This window comes from Pleurodeles waltl, chromosome 2_1 (genome assembly GCF_031143425.1).
Source record: "Pleurodeles waltl isolate 20211129_DDA chromosome 2_1, aPleWal1.hap1.20221129, whole genome shotgun sequence".
In the NCBI taxonomy this organism is placed as follows: domain Eukaryota; kingdom Metazoa; phylum Chordata; class Amphibia; order Caudata; family Salamandridae; genus Pleurodeles; species Pleurodeles waltl.
The window spans coordinates 822,856,661-822,881,546 of NC_090438.1; the positions used below are offsets into that span (position 1 = coordinate 822,856,661).

A 24,886-nucleotide genomic window follows, 5' to 3' on the forward strand; every position below is an offset into this window, starting at 1 on the left:
AATTTAGTCCAATTCCGGCTTGTGCTCCGTCAACTGTGGTAAGGTCAGGTCCAACACTAATAGTACTGCTAACTTCAAAAACAGAAGTGCTACAGAAGCCATCAGTAGCAGTAGACGTAAGTGCCCCATTAATGGGACTGGATGCACAACAGTTAACACAATGGTTGAATAGCCTGAACTCCCCACAGAGTACACCCAGCGGGAAGGGAGAAGAATATTTGAATAAAATAAGATTGGGCATGGAAGCAGACGAACTAGTAGAAGGACCGATGGGTCTGAACAGGTTAGAATCATACACCGAAGAAGAGCTGAAATACATGTGTCCTAGAATTACAAGAGAAGTAAGCAGAATACATAAGAAGTTACAAGAAATTGCAGACAGAAACAAAGTCGACATAGGTAAAACCAAACACTTGAGCAGAAGTTACAGGTTAGACTTTGAAACAAAAGATTTTGAACACATGAGATCTGCAGGAATAAAAACACACCCAAAGAGATACTGCAAAGCGCGCAGGTTTGGAGAAGTCTAGACAAATGGGAGAGCAGGTGGGTTAAGAAAAAGGACAAGAAGAAAGAGAGTACCCCAGACCGGAATGAGAAAGTACAACAGAATGATGATCTGATAACCATGTTACCAATGAGAGAAACGTCAGGGGGAAAGCTTGTCCATGTACCGTGGCACATGTGTGATATTCAATCCTTTACGGATGACTTCCCTAAATTAAGAGAGAAACCGATCGAATGGTATCAACAAACAGATAGATTTGTGAAACTCGCAAAATGTCTTTGGGAAGACCTGAATACTTTATTCGAAATTGTGGTTCCGGCAGATTTGTGGGAAGATTGTAAAAGGGCTGTAGGTTGCCCAACAAGTGAACCAGAAAGAGACAGGGACACAGGTGCACCATCGCCTACGGTAATGAGTTTGTACCATAAAGTGATTGAGCATTTGAAAACAAAGGTTGCGTCAAAAAATGTGGATTGGCAGAGAATTGACAGAACAGCACAAGAAGTTAAAGAGTCGATACATGCATACTATGAGAGATTGTTGAAAGCGTTTAAAAATTACAGTGGTACGGAAACGATTGAGGCAAAGGACATGCTCCATTTTGTGTTCAGATTTGTGGAAGGATTGAGACCCGAAATCAGTCAGATGATTAAAATGCATTTGATTTGTTGGCAGTAAAAATCGATCGATGAAGAGTTGAACTATGCAAAATACTGCAGTGATGCGCTTGAGACAAAACAGAAAAGGTTGAAGGAAAAAGTGATGGTGATGCAGATTAGAGCATCTCAGACAGGTTTGCAAGGTTTCCAACAACAGTTGCCGCAGCAGCAACAGCAGGGAAATGCTATGTTTCAGCCACAGATGAGAGGCAGAGGCCGAGGAGGTTTTGTGAATAATGGTCCTGATTTAAATACTGTTATGATTCCAAATGGTATACAGGCAATGAAGAAGGTGATGCCATGTCACACGTGCGGAATCGTCGGGCATTGGAAACGGGAGTGCCCAATGTTGGTGCAGGAAGGTGTAGGTCAGCAAAACAATGATGTCAATACATTTCAGAATATGAGAGGACCGAAATCGAGAGGTCCAAATCCAAATTTCCAAAATAATGTAAATCAGATGAAGGGTCTACAACCCATACAACCACAGCAGGTGCAAATGCCCCGTGTACAAATGGTACAGTTGCAGCCAATGCAACAGCAGTTTCCCATGGTACCTAATCAGCAAATGCAAGAACCTTTAGCACCAATGAATCAGCAACAAGTAATGCTTCCTCAACAGGTCACGGGTCAAGGAATGAATCAAAATGACACAGTACACCAATTTCCGTTACACAGTGAGAATGGAATAAACGATGTATGGGAGAGTGAAAGTTCAGATGAGGAGGGAAATTGTATGCTTGCAGCATCTTTGGAAGTTGATCAAAAGGGACCGTATGTGGAAGGAAGGGTTATGGGTAACAGTGTTTAATTTCTGGTTGACACAGGAGCTACACGCTCTACAGTTAGAATTATCGAAGTACCAAATTTGCCACTTTCAGGGAGAACAGGTCAAGAAGTGGGAGTAGCAAATAGGTATCTGACAAACCCAATTACAGATCCAGTGCAAGTTAGAATTGGTAACTTTCAAGGGTCACATAAATTGGTGGTGTGTGACTCAAGCCCGATATCCCTATTAGGGAGAGATTTAGGGCCAGATGTAGGTAGCCTTTTGCACGTCGCAAACTGCGAAAATCGAAAATCGTGATGCAGAGTGGTTCTCAGTCATCGACTTGTCACAAGCATTTTTCTCTGTGTCTCTTCATGAGGACAGCCAATTTCTCTTTTGCTTCAAATTCCTAGACAGAGTCTACAGTTGGTGTCGAATTCCTCAAGGGTTTTCGGAGTCACCATCAATTTTCAATCAGACTCTAAAGAAAGATTTGGAATCATTGGAATTACCTTTTGAATCAACCTTAGTACAGAATATTGACGATTTACTGATCACATCCAAGACAGAAAATGACTATATGGTTGACACTATTGCCCTATTGAACCATTTGGGAAGGAATGGACACAAAGTGTCTCCTTCAAAATTGCAGTTCTGCCAGAAGAAAGTGAAATATTTGGGTCACCAAATAGAGAAAGGGTCGAGAAGAATCATGAAAGAAAGAATAACAAGTGTACTTCAAATGAGTCCACCCAAAACGAGAAAAGAGGTGAGGACGTTTTTGGGAATGGTGAGCAACTGTCGCCAGTGGATTCCCAATTTCTCAACTCTAGCCAAACCTTTACTGAAACTGACCCAGAAAGATGCGCTGGATGAAATAGTGTTGAAAAGAGATGAAATGGATGCTTTTATTGAATTAAAGGAATGCATGTGCAGAGCTCCAGCTTTAGGTATGCCTGATTACACAAAGCCGTTCACATTGTTTTGTCATGAACGTGATGCATGTTCCTTGTCTGTCTTGACTCAAGCCCATGGTGGCGTGAACAGACCAGTAGCATATTTTTCAGCTACTTTGGATCCAGTTGCAGCAGCCTTACCGGGATGCTTGCGTGCTGTAGCAGCAGTTGGTATAAGCCTAAATCAGAGTGAAGGAATAGTGATGGGACATCCTTTAACAGTTATGGTCCCTCACTCAGTCGAAATACTTTTGACATGTTCCCGAACACAGCACATGACCGGTGCTAGGCTTACATGGTACGAGACAATAATTTTGGGATCACCCAATGTGCAGCTGAAAAGGTGCACTACGTTGAATCCAGCAACCTTGTTTCCCAGTGAAAATGTCGAAATTGAGAACGCCGAAGACATCGAGCATAACTGTCTTCAGGTGACTGAATTTTGTACAAAACCCAGACCTGATATCAAAGACACCCGATTGGAAGAAAATGATCAAATTATTTTTGTTGATGGTTCATGTTTAAGAGATGCACTAGGAATACTGAAAGCAGGATATGCTGTATGTACAATAACAGGTGTTCTGGAAGCATCTTGGCTTCAGGGAGTTTACTCCGCACAGGTAGCGGAACTAGTAGCCCACTTGCCATCTTTCCGCATTAATGGAAGTCACCAGTTACACTGACAGTCAGTACGGATTTGGAATAGTGCATGATTTTGGACAATCGTGGTCACAGAGAGGCTTCATGACCTCTTCAGGGTCACCAGTGAAAAATGGTGAAAGAATAAGAGAATTGTTACATGCCATCCAGTTGCCAGGAGAAGTAGCAGTGGTAAAATGCAGTGCACACTCGAAATCACAAGACTTTGTTTCTTTGGGAAATGGATATGCAGATCAAGTCGCAAGGTTTTGCGCATTGATCTGTATATTGCTCAGAGACGAATGGAACTTAATAAATGAGCCAGAAGTTGAACCAAGTGAAGCCTTTGCTCTAAAGGTTGTAGATACATTCCGAGAATTTTAATTCTTATAAAATAATGTCAGTAAGGATGAGAAACTCTCATGGAGCAAATTACAATGCGTAAAGAAACCAGATGATTTGTGGGTTTCAAGTGAAGGGAGATTGATTGGTTCTGCCAGACAGTCTTTTGACGCAATTAGCCAGATTGTATCATGGACAAGCCCACCTTGGAAGGGATTCCATGATTAGACTATTCAAAATAGATTGGTTTAATCCCAAATTCCGTCAAGTTGCTGAAGCAGTTTGCCACCGTTGTGTCATTTGCCAACAAATAAACGCAGGGAAGGGAACAGGAGTAAATTTGAGCCACATTGGAAGAGCAGGTGGGCCATTCAGCAGGATGCAAATGGATTTCATTGAGATGCCTATGCATGGAGGCTTGAAATATGTGTTGGTGATTGTGTGCATTTTTAGTCACTGGATTGAAGCATACCCTACACGTAGAAATGACAGTCTCACAGTTGCAAAATTACTATTGAGAGAACTAATACCACGTTTCGGATTCCCGATCTCTTTAGAATCAGATAGGGGAAGTCACTTTAATAACATAGTAATCAAATTACTGTGTGCAGCACTGAACATTGAACAAAAGTTGCATTGTATCTACCGCCCTGAAGCATCAGGACTAGTGGAGCAAATGAATGGCACATTGAAATCGAGGATGGCAAAAATATGCTCATCCACAAACTTGAAATGGCCTGACGCATTGCCCTTGGTGTTAATGTCAATGAGAAACACACCTGATAGAAAAACTGGACTATCACCGCATGAAATCCTCATGGGCAGAGCCATGAGACTTCCAGCAGTTCCTGCAAACGCTCTTGTAAATATTACAGATGATATGGTGTCGGACTACTGCAAAGGTCTGGCTGATGTGGTGCGCTCTTTTTCTCACCAGGTGGAGGCAACCACCTTGCCACCGATCCAAGGTCCAGGACACGCCCTGAAAGCAGGTGACTGGGTCGTGATATAGAAACACGTGAGGAAGTCGTGTCTGGAACCCCGTTGGAAAGGACCTTTTCAACTGATTCTGACAACTACCACCGCTGTGAAGTGTGCGGGAGTTCCCAACTGGATTCACGCCAGTCACACGAAAAGGTTGACGTGTCCCACAGAAGAGGAAATTGAAGCACTGAAGTTACCAGCAACTGACAGGAAAGTACCAGGCACTGAGACAGAACAAAGAGAGCCTGAAGGTGAACAAGCAGAAATCGAGACAGAAGAAATATTTTCTGAGGAAGACGCAGTCGATCCCTTGAGGACAACAGAGAAGAAGCCTCAGGAAGTGACAAAGATCCTGAAGGTGACAAAGATCCTGTCACAGGTGAAGAAGCAGGAGAGCCTAATAAGAGGAGGGTTTTCCCAGAAGCAGACGATACAGGAAAAGAAGTAGAAAACTTGATTGACCTCCTAGGGGAAGGAGATAAGACAGAGCAGAGTGAAATAGTTCAAATTATTCCAGAACCGGTTGCAGGTCCATCAGGTGAAAGCAGCGCGAAACTGAGACAAAGCATATCGCCAGTGAAATCAAAGACTAAAGAAAATTAAAAGAAAATGAAGGACCAAAATTGAAGGAGAAAAGAAAAGAAGTGTCTATCGTAATAACAACACCGAGTGAAGAAAAGGACACAGCCAAAGAACAAGACATAAGCGAAAGGGAATTGAAAGGAGATGCAAAACTGAAAAGGAAAAGAATACAGAGCAGAAGATATTCTGGTCCAGAATGGGCATACACAGCCACTAACGATTGGTCAGACGAATTTCTATCTCTCAGTCTTGAAAACGAAGAAGCAGAACGACACTTTGGTACTTGAAAAGTGAAATTCCATGAACATTACTGAATAAGACGTTGACAACCTGATTGACTTTTGAACCGGATAAGACATTGATAACTTGATTGACTTTGAAACCGATTTTGAGACAAAAGCTGTTAAACCGATAAGAAACTAAGTTGCTAAAGAAAACCGTATGAACATTGAACTCGTTCAGCTTTATATATATATCTGCAAAATCCAATTTGATAAAGTGTCTTCAACTTTCTGATTCTATATAGATCATGCCAGGTGGCACTACAAAGGGACATAAAATGAAATGTTGTAAATTCATGTGTATAGGTCTAATAACTGCATGTGTACTAATAATTATAGCAATAGTTCTTGGAATGCATGGAAAGAATGAAAGAGACGCGAATGATGCTTCTACTTCTAAAACTACTACTGAATTAACTCCTTTGCAGAAACTCGAACAAGACAAGAAATATTTACACAACAAGAAAGAACTATCTTCCAACGTCTTCTATCGCTTGCTGAATGAGTGTGTTGAGACAATGGATACTAAAGATTGTTATGTGTGCACACAAATACCTACCTTAGTAATAGAAGGAGTGGCATATCATAGCATGCCGCTTACATTTGGAATTTCATGTAGCTTGCTACTGACAAGATTTTATGGCCAGGAGTCTATTCAATACTTCTATTCCAATCATGATGTCGTATTTCCATATGTCCCTATAATAGAGTACTTGCGTAAAGTAGCAAGGGGTTAGTATATAAAAATAGTTAGAGGTTTCTTTGAACCACTATTGCCTTTTCCTGTAGTCCACGCTCATAGAGACAACCTTTCATGGTAATTTTCACCCGTAGAAAAGAGTTTTTTAGATCACACTGAAGATAGAAGGAAAACGATGAAGGAAAAATTAGAAAGGGAATTACACAAAAGGACATCTGTAGATAACTATGCTTTTGCCGCAATAAAGACACAAGGGAAATTAGCTTTAGATGCGTCTCATATAGGGAAACTTTGCATATATAGACCTAAATCATATTATGACACAATTTTTGTGGGAACGAGAGAATGTAAACATACGTTTTCGTTTCAGGCTAAGTGGACATTCATGCGGAATGGACAAGACCCAGTTATTCCAGGGGTATATTATATTTGTGGACTTAACGCCTATTATCGTCTTCCTAAAGGATGGTATGGGATGTGTTATTTGGGAATAGTATTTCCAAAGATTTATCAACTGGATGACTTAAAGAAGTTTCCAAAGCTGTCTGAATCACATCGCATTCAGAAAAGGGAGACAGCTTCTGGTGTGGTAGGAGATATATTTGGAGCAATGATTCCTTCAGTAGGAGTCATATTGAATTCAATTAAAATACGAAAGTTGTCTACTATTGTGGATAACATGCTGAGAAAATTCTCAGGAGCCATAATCCTGATTGATGCTGAACTTGCTGCAGAAAGAACTATGGGGCATATTTATACTCTGTTTGCGCCAGAATTGCGTCGTTTTTTTTTACGCAATGCTGATGCAAAACTAACTCCATATTTATACTTTGGCGTTAGACGCGTCTAGCACCAAAGTCCATGGAGTTTGCGTCATTTTTTAGCGTGGACACCTACTTTGCGTTAATGATATGCAAGGTAGGCGTTCCCGTCTAAAAAATTGACTCCGAGGCATGTGCGCCGTATTTACACTCCTGGGCAAAATTCACGCCCGGGAGTGGGCGGGTCAAAACAAATGACGTACGGCCGCTTTTGCGCTGTTTTTTAGCACCTGGACAAGGCAGGCGTTAAGGGACCTGTGGGCTCGGAAGGAGCCCAGAGGTGCCCTCCCATGCCCCCAGGAACACCCCCTGTCACCCTTGCCCACCCCAGGAGGACACCCAAGGCTGGAGGGACCCATCCCAGGGACATTAAGGTAAGTTCCGGTAAGTATTATTTTTTTTTTTTTTGTGGCATAGGGGGGCGTGATTTGTGCCCCCCTACATGCCACTATGCCCAATGACCATGCCCAGGGGACTGAAGTCCCCTGGGCATGGGCATTGGGCAAGGGGGCATGACTCCTGTCTTTGCTAAGACAGGAGTCATTTCTATGGGGGTTGGGAGTCGAAAAAAATGGCGAAAATCGGGTTGAGGCGAAAAATTTGCCTCAGCCTGACTTGCCCCATTTTTTGGCGCCCAAGCTCCATATCCCCCTATGCCAGCGCTGCCTGGTGTACGTCGTTTTTTTTCACGCACACCAGGCAGCGCCGGTGGCTAACGCCGGCTAACGTCATTGATTAAATACGGCACCCGCATGGTGCTTCAGAATGGCGTTAGCCGGCGCTAATTTTTTTGACGCAAAACTGCGTTAGCGCAGTTTTGCGTCAAAAAGTATAAATATGGCCCTATGTCTCTTCAAAACCAGCTTGCATTAGACATTCTTTTAGCAAAGAATGGCGGCGTTTGCAAAATGCTTAGTGCACGTCACTGTTGTTCCTATATTCCGGACAACAGTGGGCAAATTAGGAAAATGTTTACAAATTTAACTAACGAGAGGTTGGAAAAGGATTTGCTTCCGTGGGAAATTGGCTCAGCAACATTTGGAACGGACTATTATTGAAAATAGTAAAAGGAATAGTAATAATATTAATCTGCTTAATAGGTATTTGGGGAATCTGGAAAGCTATTAAAATATTGAAATCAAGAAGAAAAAGGGAAAGAGAGGAGAAAGAACAAAATAAAATAGTAGAAATATACAGGGAAAAATCAAAGGGAACGAAAAGGAAGAGGGAATTGACTGAAGTGCCAAATTACAAAAAACTGAATTTTAATGGAATAAAATTTGTGATGGAAGATTTGATGTGATGACATAATTAGTCATCAGAGGAGGGATTGATGAAGCAGAAAAAGAAACACTAACAAATATTCATATATCATGTATCAAAATTGTATAAGGTAGTGTGATTTTAGCAAAGAAAAATAATGTACGTGGGAAAATGTGCCCACGAGGTAGTTCGCTATTATTATAAACGAGCTTAATTAATCATGAAGAATCGACAAATGTAGTAATCCGTCATAATTGCAAATGTATTCTATGATTTTCTTGTTGAAACTGTTTTATGCTTAGCTTAAATTTAGCAGAGGCTTTGGCCTAGCTTGCCTGGTCTCAAATTTAACTGCGTGGTTTTCACTTGTATTAACAAAGACACATTTTACTTTAAGGTTGTATTTTTCCAGTAGAAATGACTAATACACTTATCTCAAGGTTTCGTGCTAGGCTAGTTTCATCCCCTTTGAAGCAAGGTCAGTTCCTGCAGGTGCAGACAATAAAGACACTGATATAGAATTAATTGGCAAACTTTGTTGCTACTTGTGTTCCAAGGCCCCAAGGACACCTTATGCATAAATGAGTACTAAGAGAAAGACACTTATCATTGGTCAAAAGGAAGCCACCCTATGAACCCTCCAATGGAAGACCCTGAAGAATTTGGAACGTTTCTTACTTAAACCCACCGGACGAAGAGAAGTCAGCCATTTTCTTTGATGCCATTTTGAAGCCTGATTCAAGACGCCATTTTAAATGACACCTTGATGCCTTTTCTCTGCTGCAGAGAAAGAGACTTTAATAATTCTCACCCTAGAGACTTTAACTTTAATTTTGCCCCGTCTCGTTCATGCAGTAACTTTTGCCCCATTCTCCTTGCTGCCGCAAGGAAACTTGCTTTAACTTTGCCCCTTTAAAATCTGCCCCATGCTGATCGAACCGGTACCTGAAGGACGAAGACTTTTCCTTGAATGCTGATTGTATTTGGTAAATATGAAAGGATAATTGTATTATGCATTGTGTTTTCCTTTTTAGGTACCAACTGCTTATTTTGATCGAACCCAAGCTAGAAGTTTTTCTAAATTTGTGTTGACTAAATTCGTTTTGCATGAAGCCCCACATGCCAATGCTAATTAGAGGCTAGTCGAGGTATTTATCTGATGCACCATGCTAAATTGAAATCTTGTTATGCTGACCAATGTATGCAATTAGTCAAATTCAGTTACTTTTATTAGTGATTTGCATTGCTATAACCGAGTGCATTATAATCCAGATATTGCGTAGATTGCGTTTCTTCCGTCGCTATGGACAGCTAGTAATGTTCGTAGACGTATATCATTTGATTTTGAGACTTACTTATATTGTGCTAGCTTTGTTAATATAGGGAAATAAACTCATTAACTTTTAATAAACTGGTGTGGTTATTCATGACTGAAAGGTCATGGTGTGTCAAATACTGATTACTATTGATTCTTGATTGTTGATCGATTATTAATTAAATATTGATTTGAGTGATCCGACTATTCTTGGATGAGGAGAGCCCAACTAGGTCAAAAGGTTCACCGACCTCCAGCGTGTCCAAGTACAAGTAATTTATAAGGACTGGACGCGTTATCATTGTTCAGTTGCTAATAATTAATAATATTGCAATGTGCTTTCATCTTGATTCTCGAGTTAACTTAGCTTGCCATTAGACCTTAATTGAAGTTTGCACACTTTAAAGTTTGCCAGTATGCTGTTTTCTCTCCTCTGCAGGTGTGTTATCGGGTCCCTTGTTAAAGAAAAGGCGTATAGTTGTGTGTTTGACTGATAGTGAGGCCTGAGAATGGAAATTTGGCAGCTGGCATGGAAAGAATCACAAAGAAAGCAGCCTCTAGTTTATCGTCTCCTACCAAATGCCGAAACGGGATTGGTTCTGGAGTGTGGGACTGAGAAATGGATCTTCTGGAACCTTCGATTGTGCTTTAATTTGTGTTCCATAATTATTAGGGCAGACCTTTACTCTGACATTGAAGACAGCAGATCTCTCTGCTGGGTTTCCCCCGAGTGGAAAGCTTAATTGTAGACACTCTTTAATTTCCTCTGAAATTCTCCATAGGTTCACATTATGCTGGGACCTTCTTTCCTTCTCGTTAGAAATACCAGACTTTCTTTCATTTCATTCAGATAGGGCAAGTTTCTTTATGGAACACCTAATTTGACGGAGCAGAGATGGGATAGGAGGTGGGTACTTTACGCGCAGCGCCATTTCCTTTGCAGCTTGTGCACAATTACCTGCTCATGCCCTAAGGGGCCAAACAGATTCTCTCCATAGGGTTGGAGTAAATCAAAGATAGGTATTTTTTTAATATGTTAGATATCCCATTTGTGTGTAGTTTTAGGGCACCATGGTCCTGAAGAAGTGCCTCGGATCCGGCTGAACCGTGGAGTGTGAAACATCTTGACCCTATATTGATTATTGGCTTATATAGGCCACTGGGACACCTTGACTCTTTTTTATGGCTTTCTGTTCTTAATCCTGTCAGGGTTATGTAAGTGCCATTTTGGTACGTTTAGGCACCTCAGAGGCAGTTTTAACACATTTTTCCTTTGTTCCCCACTTTTCCCACTACCCTACACAGGATCACAACCTCACACACCACATCTTATCATCATAACGGCATCATAAAAAAGATCTCTGGCAAAGAGCCCTCTTGGGGGCCCGTCATGCACTACAGCACTACAGCACCAGACGGGCGAGGAGCACCGCCCGATGATGAAGCATGACACCCTTTACGGTATTTGAAGGCACCACTTCTCAAGACTGAGAACTCCGTAACTGTATATATCCAACCTATTTTCCTCTCTATTCCTCTCTTTCACCTAGAGGAACAGCACCTCCTTTTGTTTTTTTGTCGAAAGTTTGTTGACTGTCAATTAACTGAATGCCGTCCTCTCTATTATTACTGTGAAGCCACAGTGGTTTTACAGTATTTGAAATGTATGTCCAATGTTGGCTCCCTCTTAACACTTTAAGTAGACAATCAAAGGTCCATGCAACCAGTGAGGGATTCTGTTTGATGATTTTACTGAGACTGTGATTCAAGTATCCCCGCTCCATTACACTGAAGGCACACATTTCTGCACTGGACATATTATGCATCTTTTTGTACACTTGTGTTAATCAGCCCCAGTATACTAAGCACCTTCATGGACTTTTATGCTGATAACTATGGACCAAGACTCTTTCTAAAGGCACTGGCATTACTCTGTGCAATTTTCACGCCAGAGAGGCAACCTAATCTGCTTGATGTTTTTATATAGCGCCCAACTAAGGGTAGCCTCTTCTCCTCTCTTGCATCTCTGTCTTCATCTCACAAACGTTCTGCTTCTTTCCCATCTGTCAACAGTGCAGCATACGATGTGTCAGATCTTCAGTTAAGATAATGATACAGATGTATGAAAAGTTTTTTCAGTTGCAAAACCTGCAATTTGCAAAATCACTGTGTTTGCAACCACAAAATCCATTTGTCCTATGTACAGAAACCATTTTACGAGCCAGAAAATGTTTTCTATGATCATTCTGAATCACATTTTGGAAGGAGCGCAAGAAGGGTGTCCCTACCAAACTGCAAATCTGAAATATATATATCAATAGTTAGGGACCGCCATTTGGCCATAAACCATCAAAATTTAACAAATCCTGAAATTGAGTTGTAACTATTTCGCAAAAAGAGTGTCCAAATGTGACCCCTTCTCCTTTTGGAATTGGGGTGGCAGCTTCAGGTGAAATAGTTTGGACCACTGCCTGCTCTCAATTAAGTTTTCCAAAACTGAAAACTATTTTTTTTCTAAAGCAGACCCATTTCCTGTAAGGCAATCACAGGGGGTCACAAATTGTGATTTTTCTATTTCATATTCATTTGGCAGGTCATTCTGCAACCCCCTGAAATTTGGTATTTTGAGAACCACCCTTTGTACTTTAATCAGTTTGCAAAACAAAATAGTGGCCCGAAAAGACGGTACGCAAATTGCAACTGTATCTTTATTACATCTAGCCCAATGTGATTAAACATATCACTACATACTCATTGTTAATTAGCATTTGTATGGCATACCACCTGCCGGTAGTATGGCGCCGCACTGCTTTTCTGTAGTTCGAGGTTCGACTTTTCATATGTTTCCAGAGGCATGATGTGAATGATAATATTGTAAACTGACAGTGCAGAGATTCCACCACACATCTCAGGTAACCTCTTTGGCAGAGGGGATTGGAAGAAAGAAATAGGGGCATGGAGATTTATGTACACAAGTCAATCCCCACATTCAGGGCCAGCAGAACTTGCCTCAGGGACAGCATCTTGAACGTGTATTACCAAATTAACAGGTTCAGAAGGTGGAGTTCCAGGATGAGTCTCAAAACTCCATCCTTAATGGGTACCAAGAACCCAGTTCTTAAAACTCTGTTTCCTTCTCATAGAGACTTCACCTCTGTGACCCCTTTGGTCAACAAGACAGGGACTTCTACCTTCAAAATCACAGTGTACGCCAGACTGCCTGTCACAGTGGATAGTGGAAGTCTGGAGGGAGGGACTAGAAGGGTAGAACTGTTGGAAAAAGGGAGACTCTCACCCCACTGGAAGATGATGGATTGAGGGTGGAGTCAGACTAAGATTTTGAGGCAACAGTGATGGAGACTGGATCTGCTGCTGTTTAAGGTGTTTCTAGATTAACCTCTGTTCCCAAAGGAGTGAAAGAGCTGCTTTGGTTTATGACCATGCTCTGAAGGTTATCTCTGCCAGGATTCTATTGTCCTAGGTTCTCATATGACAGTTTATTGCTGGTGGAAATGCTGTGCAGTGCTGTTTTTGAAGCATTCTAGCAAAGCTAGCGAAAAGGTCTTGACCTGCAGAAGGTGGGAAACTATGGTCTAATCTTTTTCACTGTTGGGATCTTGTCAGATGAAGAGGATGCAAAGGAGGAGTTTGGCACTGGGCAATGGCACATAGACTTTGAATGTCCCAGGAACAGGACATTTCCATGAAGGAAGAAAATAACTTCTCCTTCCCATATTAAATGTAGTGTTTTATTATGGGAAGATTTATTGGGAGACCGTTCTCTGACCAGTGAGTTACCTGTGGATGAAGGACAGCTTTGAGGCATGTGTCTATGGCTTTGGTTAAAATAACTTGGCCTCACACTCCCCCATGGCCTTTGGGTGCATGAAGCCGCAAGAATCATAGGTTATGGCTCCATCCTCCGATCCTGACACTACATGCAGACGCCATGTAGGTCCAAAAGGGACATCTTCTTTCGACATCTGTGGCAACACTTGAACTCTGAAATTTTAGAGGGGATACCTGACCTATTTGTTGCCGAAGTGCTGAGCAATTTTGTCGCTGAGACAAAGAGAGAGCTCCAGGCACGTCGATGCGATGCATAAAAACAAGAACTGATGTCAGTACACCAACTCTTTCCTAATATATTCTAATGTTGCCAGGTCCAGAGGTGGAAGGTTGAAGCTACATGGCACCATCTAGCACCTGTAAAGGATATTGCTGGGGAATTGCTTTTCGGCACCACCAGTCTTAAGTCTGGAATGATAATTCTGAAGGTGAAGAATCAGAATAAAACCAATAAACTCCATACTACCATCAAAGCCAGTATCTTATATCAGCTTCTGTTACTCTGTACACAATGATTGTTCGCCTGCTTTCCAAGACTCCATTGGCATGCATCTCTTTGCAATGTTTTCATAATGACACACTAACAAACAAATTGGCACAGTCTTTACAATTCCGCGGGATATGCACATTTGCCCAACTCCTCTACGGTACTGCAAACATGGACCAGACTCATTCAATCAACTCGGGCAAGTGTCCTTTGGGATTCATTTGAAGACTGACATACAATGATTGTACTTGCGCAAGTGACATACTCATACTTTTAGTAAAAACCTCATTCAACGAATTAGCATACGCACGTCAGGCCACTCTTTTCAAAATAAGCTTATTGCATTCGTATAAGAAACAAATTAGCAAAATGCACACAGTGCAGTGCTCAAGGTTCGAGAAAATATTTACAAATTGCCATAAAAAAACGAGAACATCACAGGTCAGTTTTTCAAGTGGGAAATCCTTCCAAAGCGTTACCAGAAGTCCTAGTGTGCTTTTGATAACGACACAAACACAGTTGTACTGTTGACGTTTCAATTCACTCTCAGCTTTACAGGTTGTATCAGGACTATGCTATCTGTCTTTATATTCTCCGTTATATGGAACAAACATGCCAACAGACCAGTTTCAGGCGGAAGACTCGATTTTAAGCAGTGCTTAATTTGTAAATAAAAACGTGCCGGTGCCCAAAGCCCTCCTCTTAAATACGCAGCTGCTGCAAGTAAATGTGCGAGAACGGAATACTGAGGCGGTGTAATCCTGAAGCCACCTAAGGCCTCTTCAATCCCTATAAAACCACTCCCTGCCCCTCCAGCTCACTCCTGTAGCTTTCTAATTTCTCCCTTTGTGACGCTTTATCGTTTTCACCTTCCTCCGACTTTCCCATATTTGTATTTTGCTCGCAGCAAATGCTTGAGGGAGAAGAATAAGCCCCGGTCCTCAAAAATAAGTGCCGGTGCTCAGCACCGGAAACAACATGCACAAATTAAGCACTGATTTTAAGTCAAAAACAGCTTAGTTCTGGATTTTTCCCAGCTGAAATTGACTTTGTTTCAATAGACATCAATGGGGGAAATACATTTTTCTGATTATCTTTTTAAAAATCTCTCACTTACCTATTCTAAAATGTTGGCATGTATGACGGTAGCTTTGTTTTATTCAGTCACTCTATTTGATAATGTGCTCTCATTTTTCACAAATGGGGTGGGGTATCTATATGTTAATGTTTTGTTGTTAAATATTCAAAAGATTGTGGGGGCACGCATATTCAAACAAATGTTTGTTTAATGCCTTATGTGTCCTGCTTTTATTCTGTTCTCGCTCTCTCGATCTGATATTTACTTCCTGAACAAAATATTAAATTTAGGTTTATCGGTGTGTAAGAAGAAATCTAGCTCTAAAACATCTACTAGTGAAAAAGAGTTTGTCTGTCCTTTGATCAGTTAGGGGCGAGTTACTACAGTGTATTACTGGTCATCATTATGTTCCGCGAAAGGATGCTGCGCGGGAAAATCTAAAATAGAAACTGAGTCCTCTCTTACTTCGTTCAGTTACGGGACAAGCGCAAAAGTGTATCAGTGAGTGAATTATATTTACTCCCTCGTGGCAGCAAAGCATGCAATTGTCCAGTTAAAGCAGTGGTTCAACTTTCTCTAGACCGCCACTTAGTTATTAATGGAACCCAGGGCCCACTACTGAATCATTATTGGAACTTGGGGCCCCCCCATGAGTTATTACTCTAAGTAATGTACCCCAACCAAGGCATTTTCCATGATTTGAACCTCAAAAATAGACACAAAAAATACAGAAAGAGACATTCATCAAACAAAAAAAACAAATGATCAAATATTTTATTTAATGCACAGATATGGAAAAATCAGTTTTAATAAGAACGTGGAAGCTTTTCTAAATTCAATTGAGGTCACTTCTCATCCATACTGTATTGTGTTTGATTCACTTGAACTGCTCCAATTAACCAATCTAAGTATACAAACTTAATTTCTAGCCCCCAATTTAAAATTCCTTCACGTTTATAGAAAATTTTAAAATGTTCAGTTTTACATTTTGTTTCTTCATTTATGTACACTCTATTAATATGTTAATATTATTTAATTTTCAAAGCAGTCCACAGGGGTCCCCAGACCATAGGTTAAGAACCACTGCAAAAAGCATTAATGCAGATATTGGTCTAGTTTCCACAAAACTGTTCTAATGAATATTCTGCCCAATTTCTAATGTTAGAGTAAGACTGACGATTGATCAGTTTCAATAATGCTGCTGTAAGTGGAACATCCGGAACTATGTCGTCGTAGTTAACGTAAGCGGAACCACACTTGCGTTAACAACAGCTCCCTTTTTCTCTGCCTTAACCATGCATGTGCTGAACAATGTACATGTGTGGTTAAGGTAGAGAAAAAAGGAGTCAGCATCGGGAGAGGACGCGGTCAGGTAAGTAGGGCTGGGGCAGGGTAGGGGGGTAGTTTTTAGGGGTGGTTGGTGGATTAAGGGCTTGGGGTGGGGGGAGGTTGGGGTAGTTTTTTTTTTTTAGGGGCAGGGTTGGGAGAATCGGGGTTGTTCTGGCTTTTAGGGGCGGGGTGGGTCAATCGGAGTAGTTCTGGCTTTTAGGGCCGGGGGATGGGGAAGTTCTGTTTTTAGGGGCAGGGTGGGGGCAGGTTTGGTTTGGGAGTGGGGGGGTTAGGGTAATTGTGTTTTGGGGATGGGAGTGGGGGATCGGGTAGTTTGTTTTTGGGGATGGGGTATCTGGGTAGTTTGGTTTTTGGGGTGGGGGTCGGGTAGTTTGGTTTTGGGGATGGAGGATCGAGGATCGGGGTAGTTAGGTTTTTGTGGATGGGGGATCGGGTAGTTTCATTTTTGGGGATGGGGGTCAGGGTAGTTAGTGTTTTTGGGGGTGGGAGTGTTGTTGGTTTTTGGGGGTGGGGGTTGGGGTAGTTTGGTCTTTTGGGGGTGGGGGTTGGGGTAGTTTGGTCTTTTGGGTGGGGTCGGGCTAGTTTGGTTTTTGGGGGTGCAGGAATTGTGGTAGTTAGGTTTTTGGGCATGGGGGATCGGGGTAGTTTCATTTTTGGGGGTCGGGAGTCGGGTAGTTAGTGATTTTGGGAGTGAGGGGGTCGGGGTATTTTGGTTTTGGGGGCTGGGGTAGTTTGTTTTTTGGGGGTGGGGGATAAGGGTAGTTTGTTTTTTGGGGAGGGGGTCAGATAGTTTGTTTTTTGGGGGTGGGGATGGGGTAGTTTGGGTTTTGGGGGTGGGGTCAGGGCAATTTTGTTTCAGGGACAGGGTAGTTTTATTTTTGGGGGTGGGGTCCATTGTTTTCAGGGCAGGTGGGGGATTGGGTTAGGTTTTAGGGCTCAGGGTGGATGTGGGGTATCGGGGTAATTGTATTTTTAGGGTGGGTGGGGAGGATTGCTGTAAATGCATTCGTAGTAAAGGCATATGTGGAAACAACGCAGTTGTTGTTCTGACCGCATTGTTCAGGCATGCGTGGTTGGCGCATGCGTTGTTCCATCATACCTTCCTGCTGTAATGATATTTGCCCAATTCCTACACTGCCGCAGTACTGCTCTCTTTGTTCACATCAGTGTAGAAACAGAGTATTTGTACACTTTTCTCAATGACGAAATAAGGCATATTTTCCAGGCTTCACAGTATGCCAGCATATACTGATTACTGGGGAATGGAATAAGTGAAACTCCCTGTTAATCCGTCAGGGTGCAGCAGAGTATCTGACGAGGACAGCGCAGCGCCATCAACAGCTTACCACAGTACAGAGCCAGTAACGGCCTGCTACCTGATTGTCCGGAGATGTTCCGCCGGTGCCAACCACTGATGTGATGGTCTCATGCCAGTCCTTCACACTGATATTGAGCTCCTTACTCCCCCACCCTATGCTGCCCCTGTGAACCCTTGCACCTTCCACAAATCCCACTCAACCTACCCCTCTGCATAATGCAGCCCAACCTTCTCCCAACTGCCTCCTGCAGAAGAGCACACTGTCCCCACAGGCGCCCTATCAGAATTTAGAGGAATAAATGCCGACCTTACAAGAATATCGACTTCAGGCTATCAGTTACCACCATACCGTCACGATAAATGTTTATACTGGTACACCACATCTGCGTTCCTTAACGATATACATAAATATAGCAAGATATATATTGTGGAGGTCCACAGATGTATGTTTAAGAACAGTACATCTATAACTATACACGTAGCTTGACGATTTGGTGGCAGTTGATATTTTGCAGTTGATGTTCTTGTACACCGATATTAGAACCTCGATGTTTTAGTAGTGCGCATTCCAACCACGTATGTGAATTATGTGTTTATAAACTTTTTTATATTTATTTTACTTTTACTTGTAAAGCGCTCATCAAAAGCTTCATGGTGCAAACAAACTGTGCACGTACGACTGCGTCAGGGCACAAAACACAAAAAGCAGCACCTGGACTCTCTAGCAGAGCCTAGGCAAGATATTCGTAGGAGGCTCAGGAGGCGTCACAATGCACATGTTGCTGCGTGCAAAATGGAAAATAACGCAATCAGGTAAGCCTCAGAGTCGAGCTGGACTCAGTGACAGCGCCTGCACTAATATGATTGGAGTGTTCTTGAGAGGGGTTGAAAAGTGTAGTTTTTGAGTGACTTTCCTCAAGACCTGAAAGTTTTCTGAAAGCTCAATCTCCATATCCAGGTAGACATCTGAGAGCGAGGCTTGCCTAGTATGGACTGGTTAAATGTAATTAAAGATATCCCTATTGGAAGATCCCAGTCAGGAGCAGGGCCTACTCCTGGACCAGTACCTGGACCCGCAGCTGTTCCTCTCAGTGTGTCTCATTCCTGCAGCCCTCTTTCCTTGTCTCCTGAAAAGGCTTTTTCTTTCAAGATGCCGACCTCAGAGGTTCATGCAGGTACATCTGAGTGGGCAGTGAAGAAGAAATAGATGCAGCGGAGCCGGGGAAGGGAGATGGATAAATACTCTACAGATCACAACTTACATTTGGAGATGGCTCAGGTAGTCTGTCATATCCTTTTTGTTTCCAGTTTACTTCCAAGAGCTTCATCTGCACGTGCCGCCCCTCAATAAAGGCAATGTAGTCCTTGAAGTTACTGCAGGGTCCGGCTAAGATGCTCATGAAATTTAGGTGGTAGCTTAAGTACTGCAGGAAAGAAGGCCTTGTTCTGACAATAAAACACAGAAAACTGAGTCAAGTAAACAAGGTGTGAACAAGCAAATACTCGAATACGACTGCGTATGTATGTTAAAACTAGAACATTGCAAGATAGTAGCTATCACCATTAAGGCGTTCTTACCATTAACCGGGTTCAACTGTATTTGAGAGACTAATTGAAATCAACCATTGCCAGTCATCATGTACGTACTGAATTAGTGCTATAATAACCACAAGTATTCAGAATGAATTGACCTATATCAATCGCTGACTTGCTTCAAAAGTGAGATGGTACAATGAAGGGAAGCAGGACTGTCGGTGGGTGAAGAGAATCAGCTAACACCAACCTATACACATCCTATATCAACGTTATTGTTACTGCTCTGGAAGGAATACCTCAATGAGGGGCATGGTAGTGGGTCTGATTCACTAAAAATAAAGAACAATTCAGAGTCATAGGCTTACAACAAATGTATTCATATATTTTTGGGGGAAATTGGGAAGCGCACTCATGGGGAAGGTACAACTTATGTAGATTCTCAGTCGCAAGCTGCCGAGTCCTATATATATAGCCCTAACTATATTCATGCATGTTTTCAGCTTCCACCTCGTTCCACATAAATAGCCCGTAGACCAGAGTCACACAGAATTTCTGTAGTGTCAGACCGATGGCTGGGATCGCACAGCGGACATCCTTCAGATAGAGCAGCATGTCTTTCTACATATAATGAAATTGCATGAATGGTTCCATCGCAGTTGTAAAAATTAAGGAGGATTAGGGACATTCCTGCCTAGTGTACCTGTGTACAGGGTGGGAGGTCGAGATCTGTTTTCCTATGTCGAAACGCCTGAATCTTTACATTTTTACCTACCTAAGTTTCAGATAGGTATGCACAACTTGTCAAGTTCACCCAGAAATCGCAGATCCCGATTTTGCATATAATACAGAACAGAACAGAATAATTTATTGCACAATCATTTGAAATCGTTGCAAAATAGCACATATCCTATTTAAAGTATGCTTCTTAGAAGACAGCAGATTTGTTTTGGCACAGGTGATTTGCTGATAAAATAAGATGTAATCCTTAAGGTACTCAATTATGTATCTTGTGCAACTGAAGCAATTATTTTTAGGAAAACCGCAGAGAAAGTGCATTCTGTTTAGCACTAAAAAATCTTCCCCATGTGTTCGTGAGTTCGTCGAAAAATATTGGGATCAGCTGCTAAAAATGAAAGTAATCATGATTTACCATCTTTACATATGTATGGATTATTTTCAAGGTTCTAAAACTCAAAACCTCAGGCAGCTACAGAAAGTTCTACAGCTCAAACATTCTTGATCTTGTACCCACCAAATATACTAAAAACAATCTTCTAACTCGATCATTATCAGAATTGCACAGTTTAGATTAGATTAAGTCCAGCATTCCCTTGCTTCAAAAATAGACCGAAGAACACTTGATGCTGAATTACTTTAAACTTTGATGGTGATGCCCTATTGCAAACTGTTGCTAAGCTGAGCTGACTCTTTATTTTCAGTGTTTTTCTCTCCATCTTTTTTCTGATATGACGAGATTTTCCTCCTCTACTTGAGATCTTTTGCATTCTTCCCACGCCCATAAACCATCTTCTATCACTCTTTTGCTTTCTGTTTAGGAATATAACAGTGATCTACTGTATACCCTCTAAAAAGGAAAATGTTTTATCTAGACATGAACATAATTAATACTATTATGAAGGAGCTAATGCTGACATATTTTTGTTAAGGTGAAAAAGAATTTAAATAAATAGTTATAGTAAATATTTCATTCATGAGGTATACATTTCCATGCCTTTGCCCATTTCTTAGAACTATTATTGCAAATGGGATATAATTTCTAACTTTGGCCATCTAATCCACCCCCACCCCAGTCTTGCAGACTCGTTGCCTGCATGGTTTATCAGGACTGCGTGATCAATGAACAAATAATGGGCATGGCAATGAAAAGAAATCAACTTTTTGGTCAACCTAGCTGCTGCTGATGCATGGTTGAACCTAATAGCATGATTCTTGGATCAAGATCAATCTCATGTTTAAGCAGAAAACTAATAAAATCACCAATTTCATTCCATAAACGTGTATCTTTTGGTCAAGACCTCACCATGTGCCATTCATCACAAGCTGTGTGATTCTAGTGCCTAAAACAACTGAGAATAAGACCTGAATTAACGTTTTTAAGAACATGTGGTGCAAAATAAAACATCCATCTGGCAAATAAATAGATTAATCTAAAATTTGCACCCCTAACAGGTTCATTAGAAACTTCTGAGACTTCCGTCTGCATCTTATTAGAGATTGAAACGCCTTTCTCTTTAGTCCACTTATTAAATATTTCTCGACATCAATTTGCAATGTGTATCACTTCTGATTTTCTTGTACCAATATCCTGAACTATTAAATAACACTTTAGCCATAACTTTGAATAATCTTTAGGCAGCTGTAGAAAGGGGCTAAAAAACGTTTCTAAATTTGGTGAAACAAGAGGCAGTACCAAAGTTTACTTTCAGTACTTTGTGAATGAATTTGTTTCCTTGTGATCTAAATGCCAATGATTAAAAAGATCAAAAATGTAATTAAAGTCTAACATTTCTATTTTTGAGATAGCTGCACGCTCTAAATCAATTTTTAAAAAGCTACAATATCTTAATGTGGTGTTGCATTGTATAAAATATCAGAAAAACTCATTTTTTTCGTGAAGTCAGCATTTGTCAGTTTTTTCGCTGAAATTCTTAGGTGTCTTATAAAAGCTGGCAGATCTAGTGCGTTATCGGCTGTCATTTGCAGATGATAAATTTAGTTTAAGCAATGAGCTGTTCCACAATATTTTATTAAATTATCATATTTGCAATGGCTTCCAAATAATACAATCTTAATTTTGGCCTAGATAATTTGTTTTATCAATTAATAGTTTGGCGAATCATATTTGAGTTCTTGTATTTTTCCATACAAAACTCCGAAACATCTAATCTATCTATTTAAAGAATTTAGAAAGTAATTTGCAGAAAACATGAAGAAAACCAAATATACAAAATGTAAAATCAACATTTTAATTAAATGAACTTTCGCTATATTTAAATGTAGGTAGGGCTTCCATTTTGATAAAAGTGACATAAAAACCAGAGGCATATAATTCAGATTAAACAGATCATCACAACTGTGCCATACATGAATAACCAAATATCTCACACTCTGATTCACGCTATAATTTTCTTTTAACTTTTTTGGGAAGTATATCTATATCAGGTGGTGAGTTAAATAATATAGATACATTTTTTTGCATAGTTAACCTTCCACCCTCTGATCTCAGTAAATGTGTAAATTATACCGAATCTGTGCATAATTGTATTTGTATCTGCCTTCAATACAGTATGATATTGTCTGCATATAATTTCAGTTTTGCCATCTATGGTATATACGTAATAATAGATTTGTCATCACGTTAATATTGCTAGTGGTTCAATAAAAAATGCAAAAAGGGCGGGAGATATGGGATTCCCCTGTCGCCTACCTCTGGTAACATTTATTTTTCCAGTTTGACCTGAATGAATCATCATTGTAGCAAAAGTTTTCTAACATAAGTTCCTCACAACTCTGTCAAACTGAGGTAGAAATTCAGTCTTTTCTAGGATTATGAACAGTGTATCTCAAATTACAGGGTTAAATGCTTTTTCTCTTTTGATTATTGCAAATGCTGCTCTCTCTGTTTCCCTCTACTGAATAGTTAGCTTTGGCTCTTATATGTTTTCCAGATCTTATGTTGGTTTGGGGATCATAACTGCTCGTCTAAAAAGCTTTGCGTTTGCTAAGGTACTTAGCCCTTGGGCATTAGATGGAGAAAAGGTGAAAGCTTGGCTCACAGATACTTGGCCTCCACAGAATACCTTCAGCATCACCATTATCAACATTATGTACCAATTCATTGTTTTCAACAGATATTTCTTGAATGGATTCACTCAGAATCTTTCCAACAGTTGTGGCAGATAGCTCTACTGAAATAGCATTTGTTTTTATATCCTACATCGGCAGTAACTTCCCTGACTTTAAAGGGCTACACATTTCTCTGAGATCTGACTTTGAGCTTTAGTAAATTTCATGGTTGTGTAGTAGTAGTAAGTCTTCCCACTGTTACAAGCTTTTTAGGAGGCTGGCCTACAAAGTGGTCTGGTAAGTCTTTCTTGCTTTTGGAGTTGTACCTCTCAGTCTGCAAGACTTCATCTACGGAAATATCTTGGGGCTTGAATCTTGGAGTTCATTTGTCGTAAGGCACTTTCAATAAAATCGACAAACACCATCTGGGAGCCTCCTAACCTAACAACAGAGGTAGTGTGTGATATGGAGGGCCACTGTCCAGCTCACTTGGTGAGTTTCTGCAGACTCACCTGACGAGCCTTCAGGGGCGTAACAAAGGCCTGTGCAGCCCCTGCAATGCAGAGGGCCCCCCCGAGAACCAGGGGGTCCTCTCAGCCCAGCACCTGGCCTGAGTGAGTCTGGAGGGGGTCCCTCCTCCACGTTCTGTGCAGGGGGGCTCCTTCCAGTTTCGTTACACCACTGCGAGCCTTGCCTCTGTGTTGTCAACACATAAAATGCCCTGACCATCTCCTCTGAGTTTCAGTAATCGGCAGTGAGATATGCAGAGGCAAATACTACTACTCCTTCTTCCTCCATTCAGCTCAGCTGATATCCATGCGAACTCCACAAACACCTACACTGACACCACAGAGGCCCAGCACTGTGTCTCCTGAAAGTGAACTGACTTCAAAGAAGATGCATTGTTGGCTATGCCTCTTCCCAAATCACATAATGCTAACCCCCTGATATTGTCTTAAATAGAGCACATGACGTAAACAAAGTATGGACTCCTGTCAGATCTTAACTATGTAAACTGTAAAATGTTTCTTATTGTATATGTAAAAGGTCTCTTTTTTGTATGAAGATTTCCATTTTCTAAATGGCTTTAATATCATTATTGCAATGTATTATACTATAACTGAATTTATATAGCGCTTACTATCACTGACAAGGCACTGTAGTGCTTTTTCAGTGTACCACACTAATTTAGGAACTCACGGTTAGTGGTAAGTCTATTGTTGTTTTTTCGTAGCACACTTAGTGAAAGTTACGCATTTTTAGTCTTGTGGTCTTTAGATACGTTTTGGCATGGTTTAGTCTAGGTTCTTGTCAGAGAGATGACTTCAGTTTCGATTGGTTTTGGGAAAGACAGGAACTGTGGTGATTACTTATTAACATTAGAGGAGGTGGAGTTTTATTCGAAGACACACATGAATTGTTGAAATGGGGAGATTATTAGAGTGTGTTAAGTACATTTTATACTCTGGGGGAGAGCATCTTTACTTAGATAGGCAAACCGATTAGCATTGGGTGACAAAAAAGTATTATGGGATCTAAAGTTGATAGTGGCTGTGAGACATTTGACATATGGATATCTTTTCTCGAGGAAAGATAAGAAAGGAGGTGCTGTTGAGAATATCATAGATTTAAAAGATTATGC

The 24,886-nt window shown here is 41.0% G+C and overlaps 1 protein-coding gene across 1 annotated transcript in view; it reads right to left on the reverse strand.

Annotated features, from left to right (window-relative positions):
* MBOAT1 (membrane bound O-acyltransferase domain containing 1) overlaps positions 1 to 24,886 on the reverse strand; it is a 359,954-nt gene that overhangs the window by 78,093 nt on the left and 256,975 nt on the right. Inside the window, exon 7 of the mRNA XM_069218765.1 lies at positions 19,164 to 19,347. Coding sequence (XP_069074866.1) covers positions 19,164 to 19,347 — 184 coding nt within the window. The remainder of the gene's footprint in view (positions 1 to 19,163; positions 19,348 to 24,886) is intronic.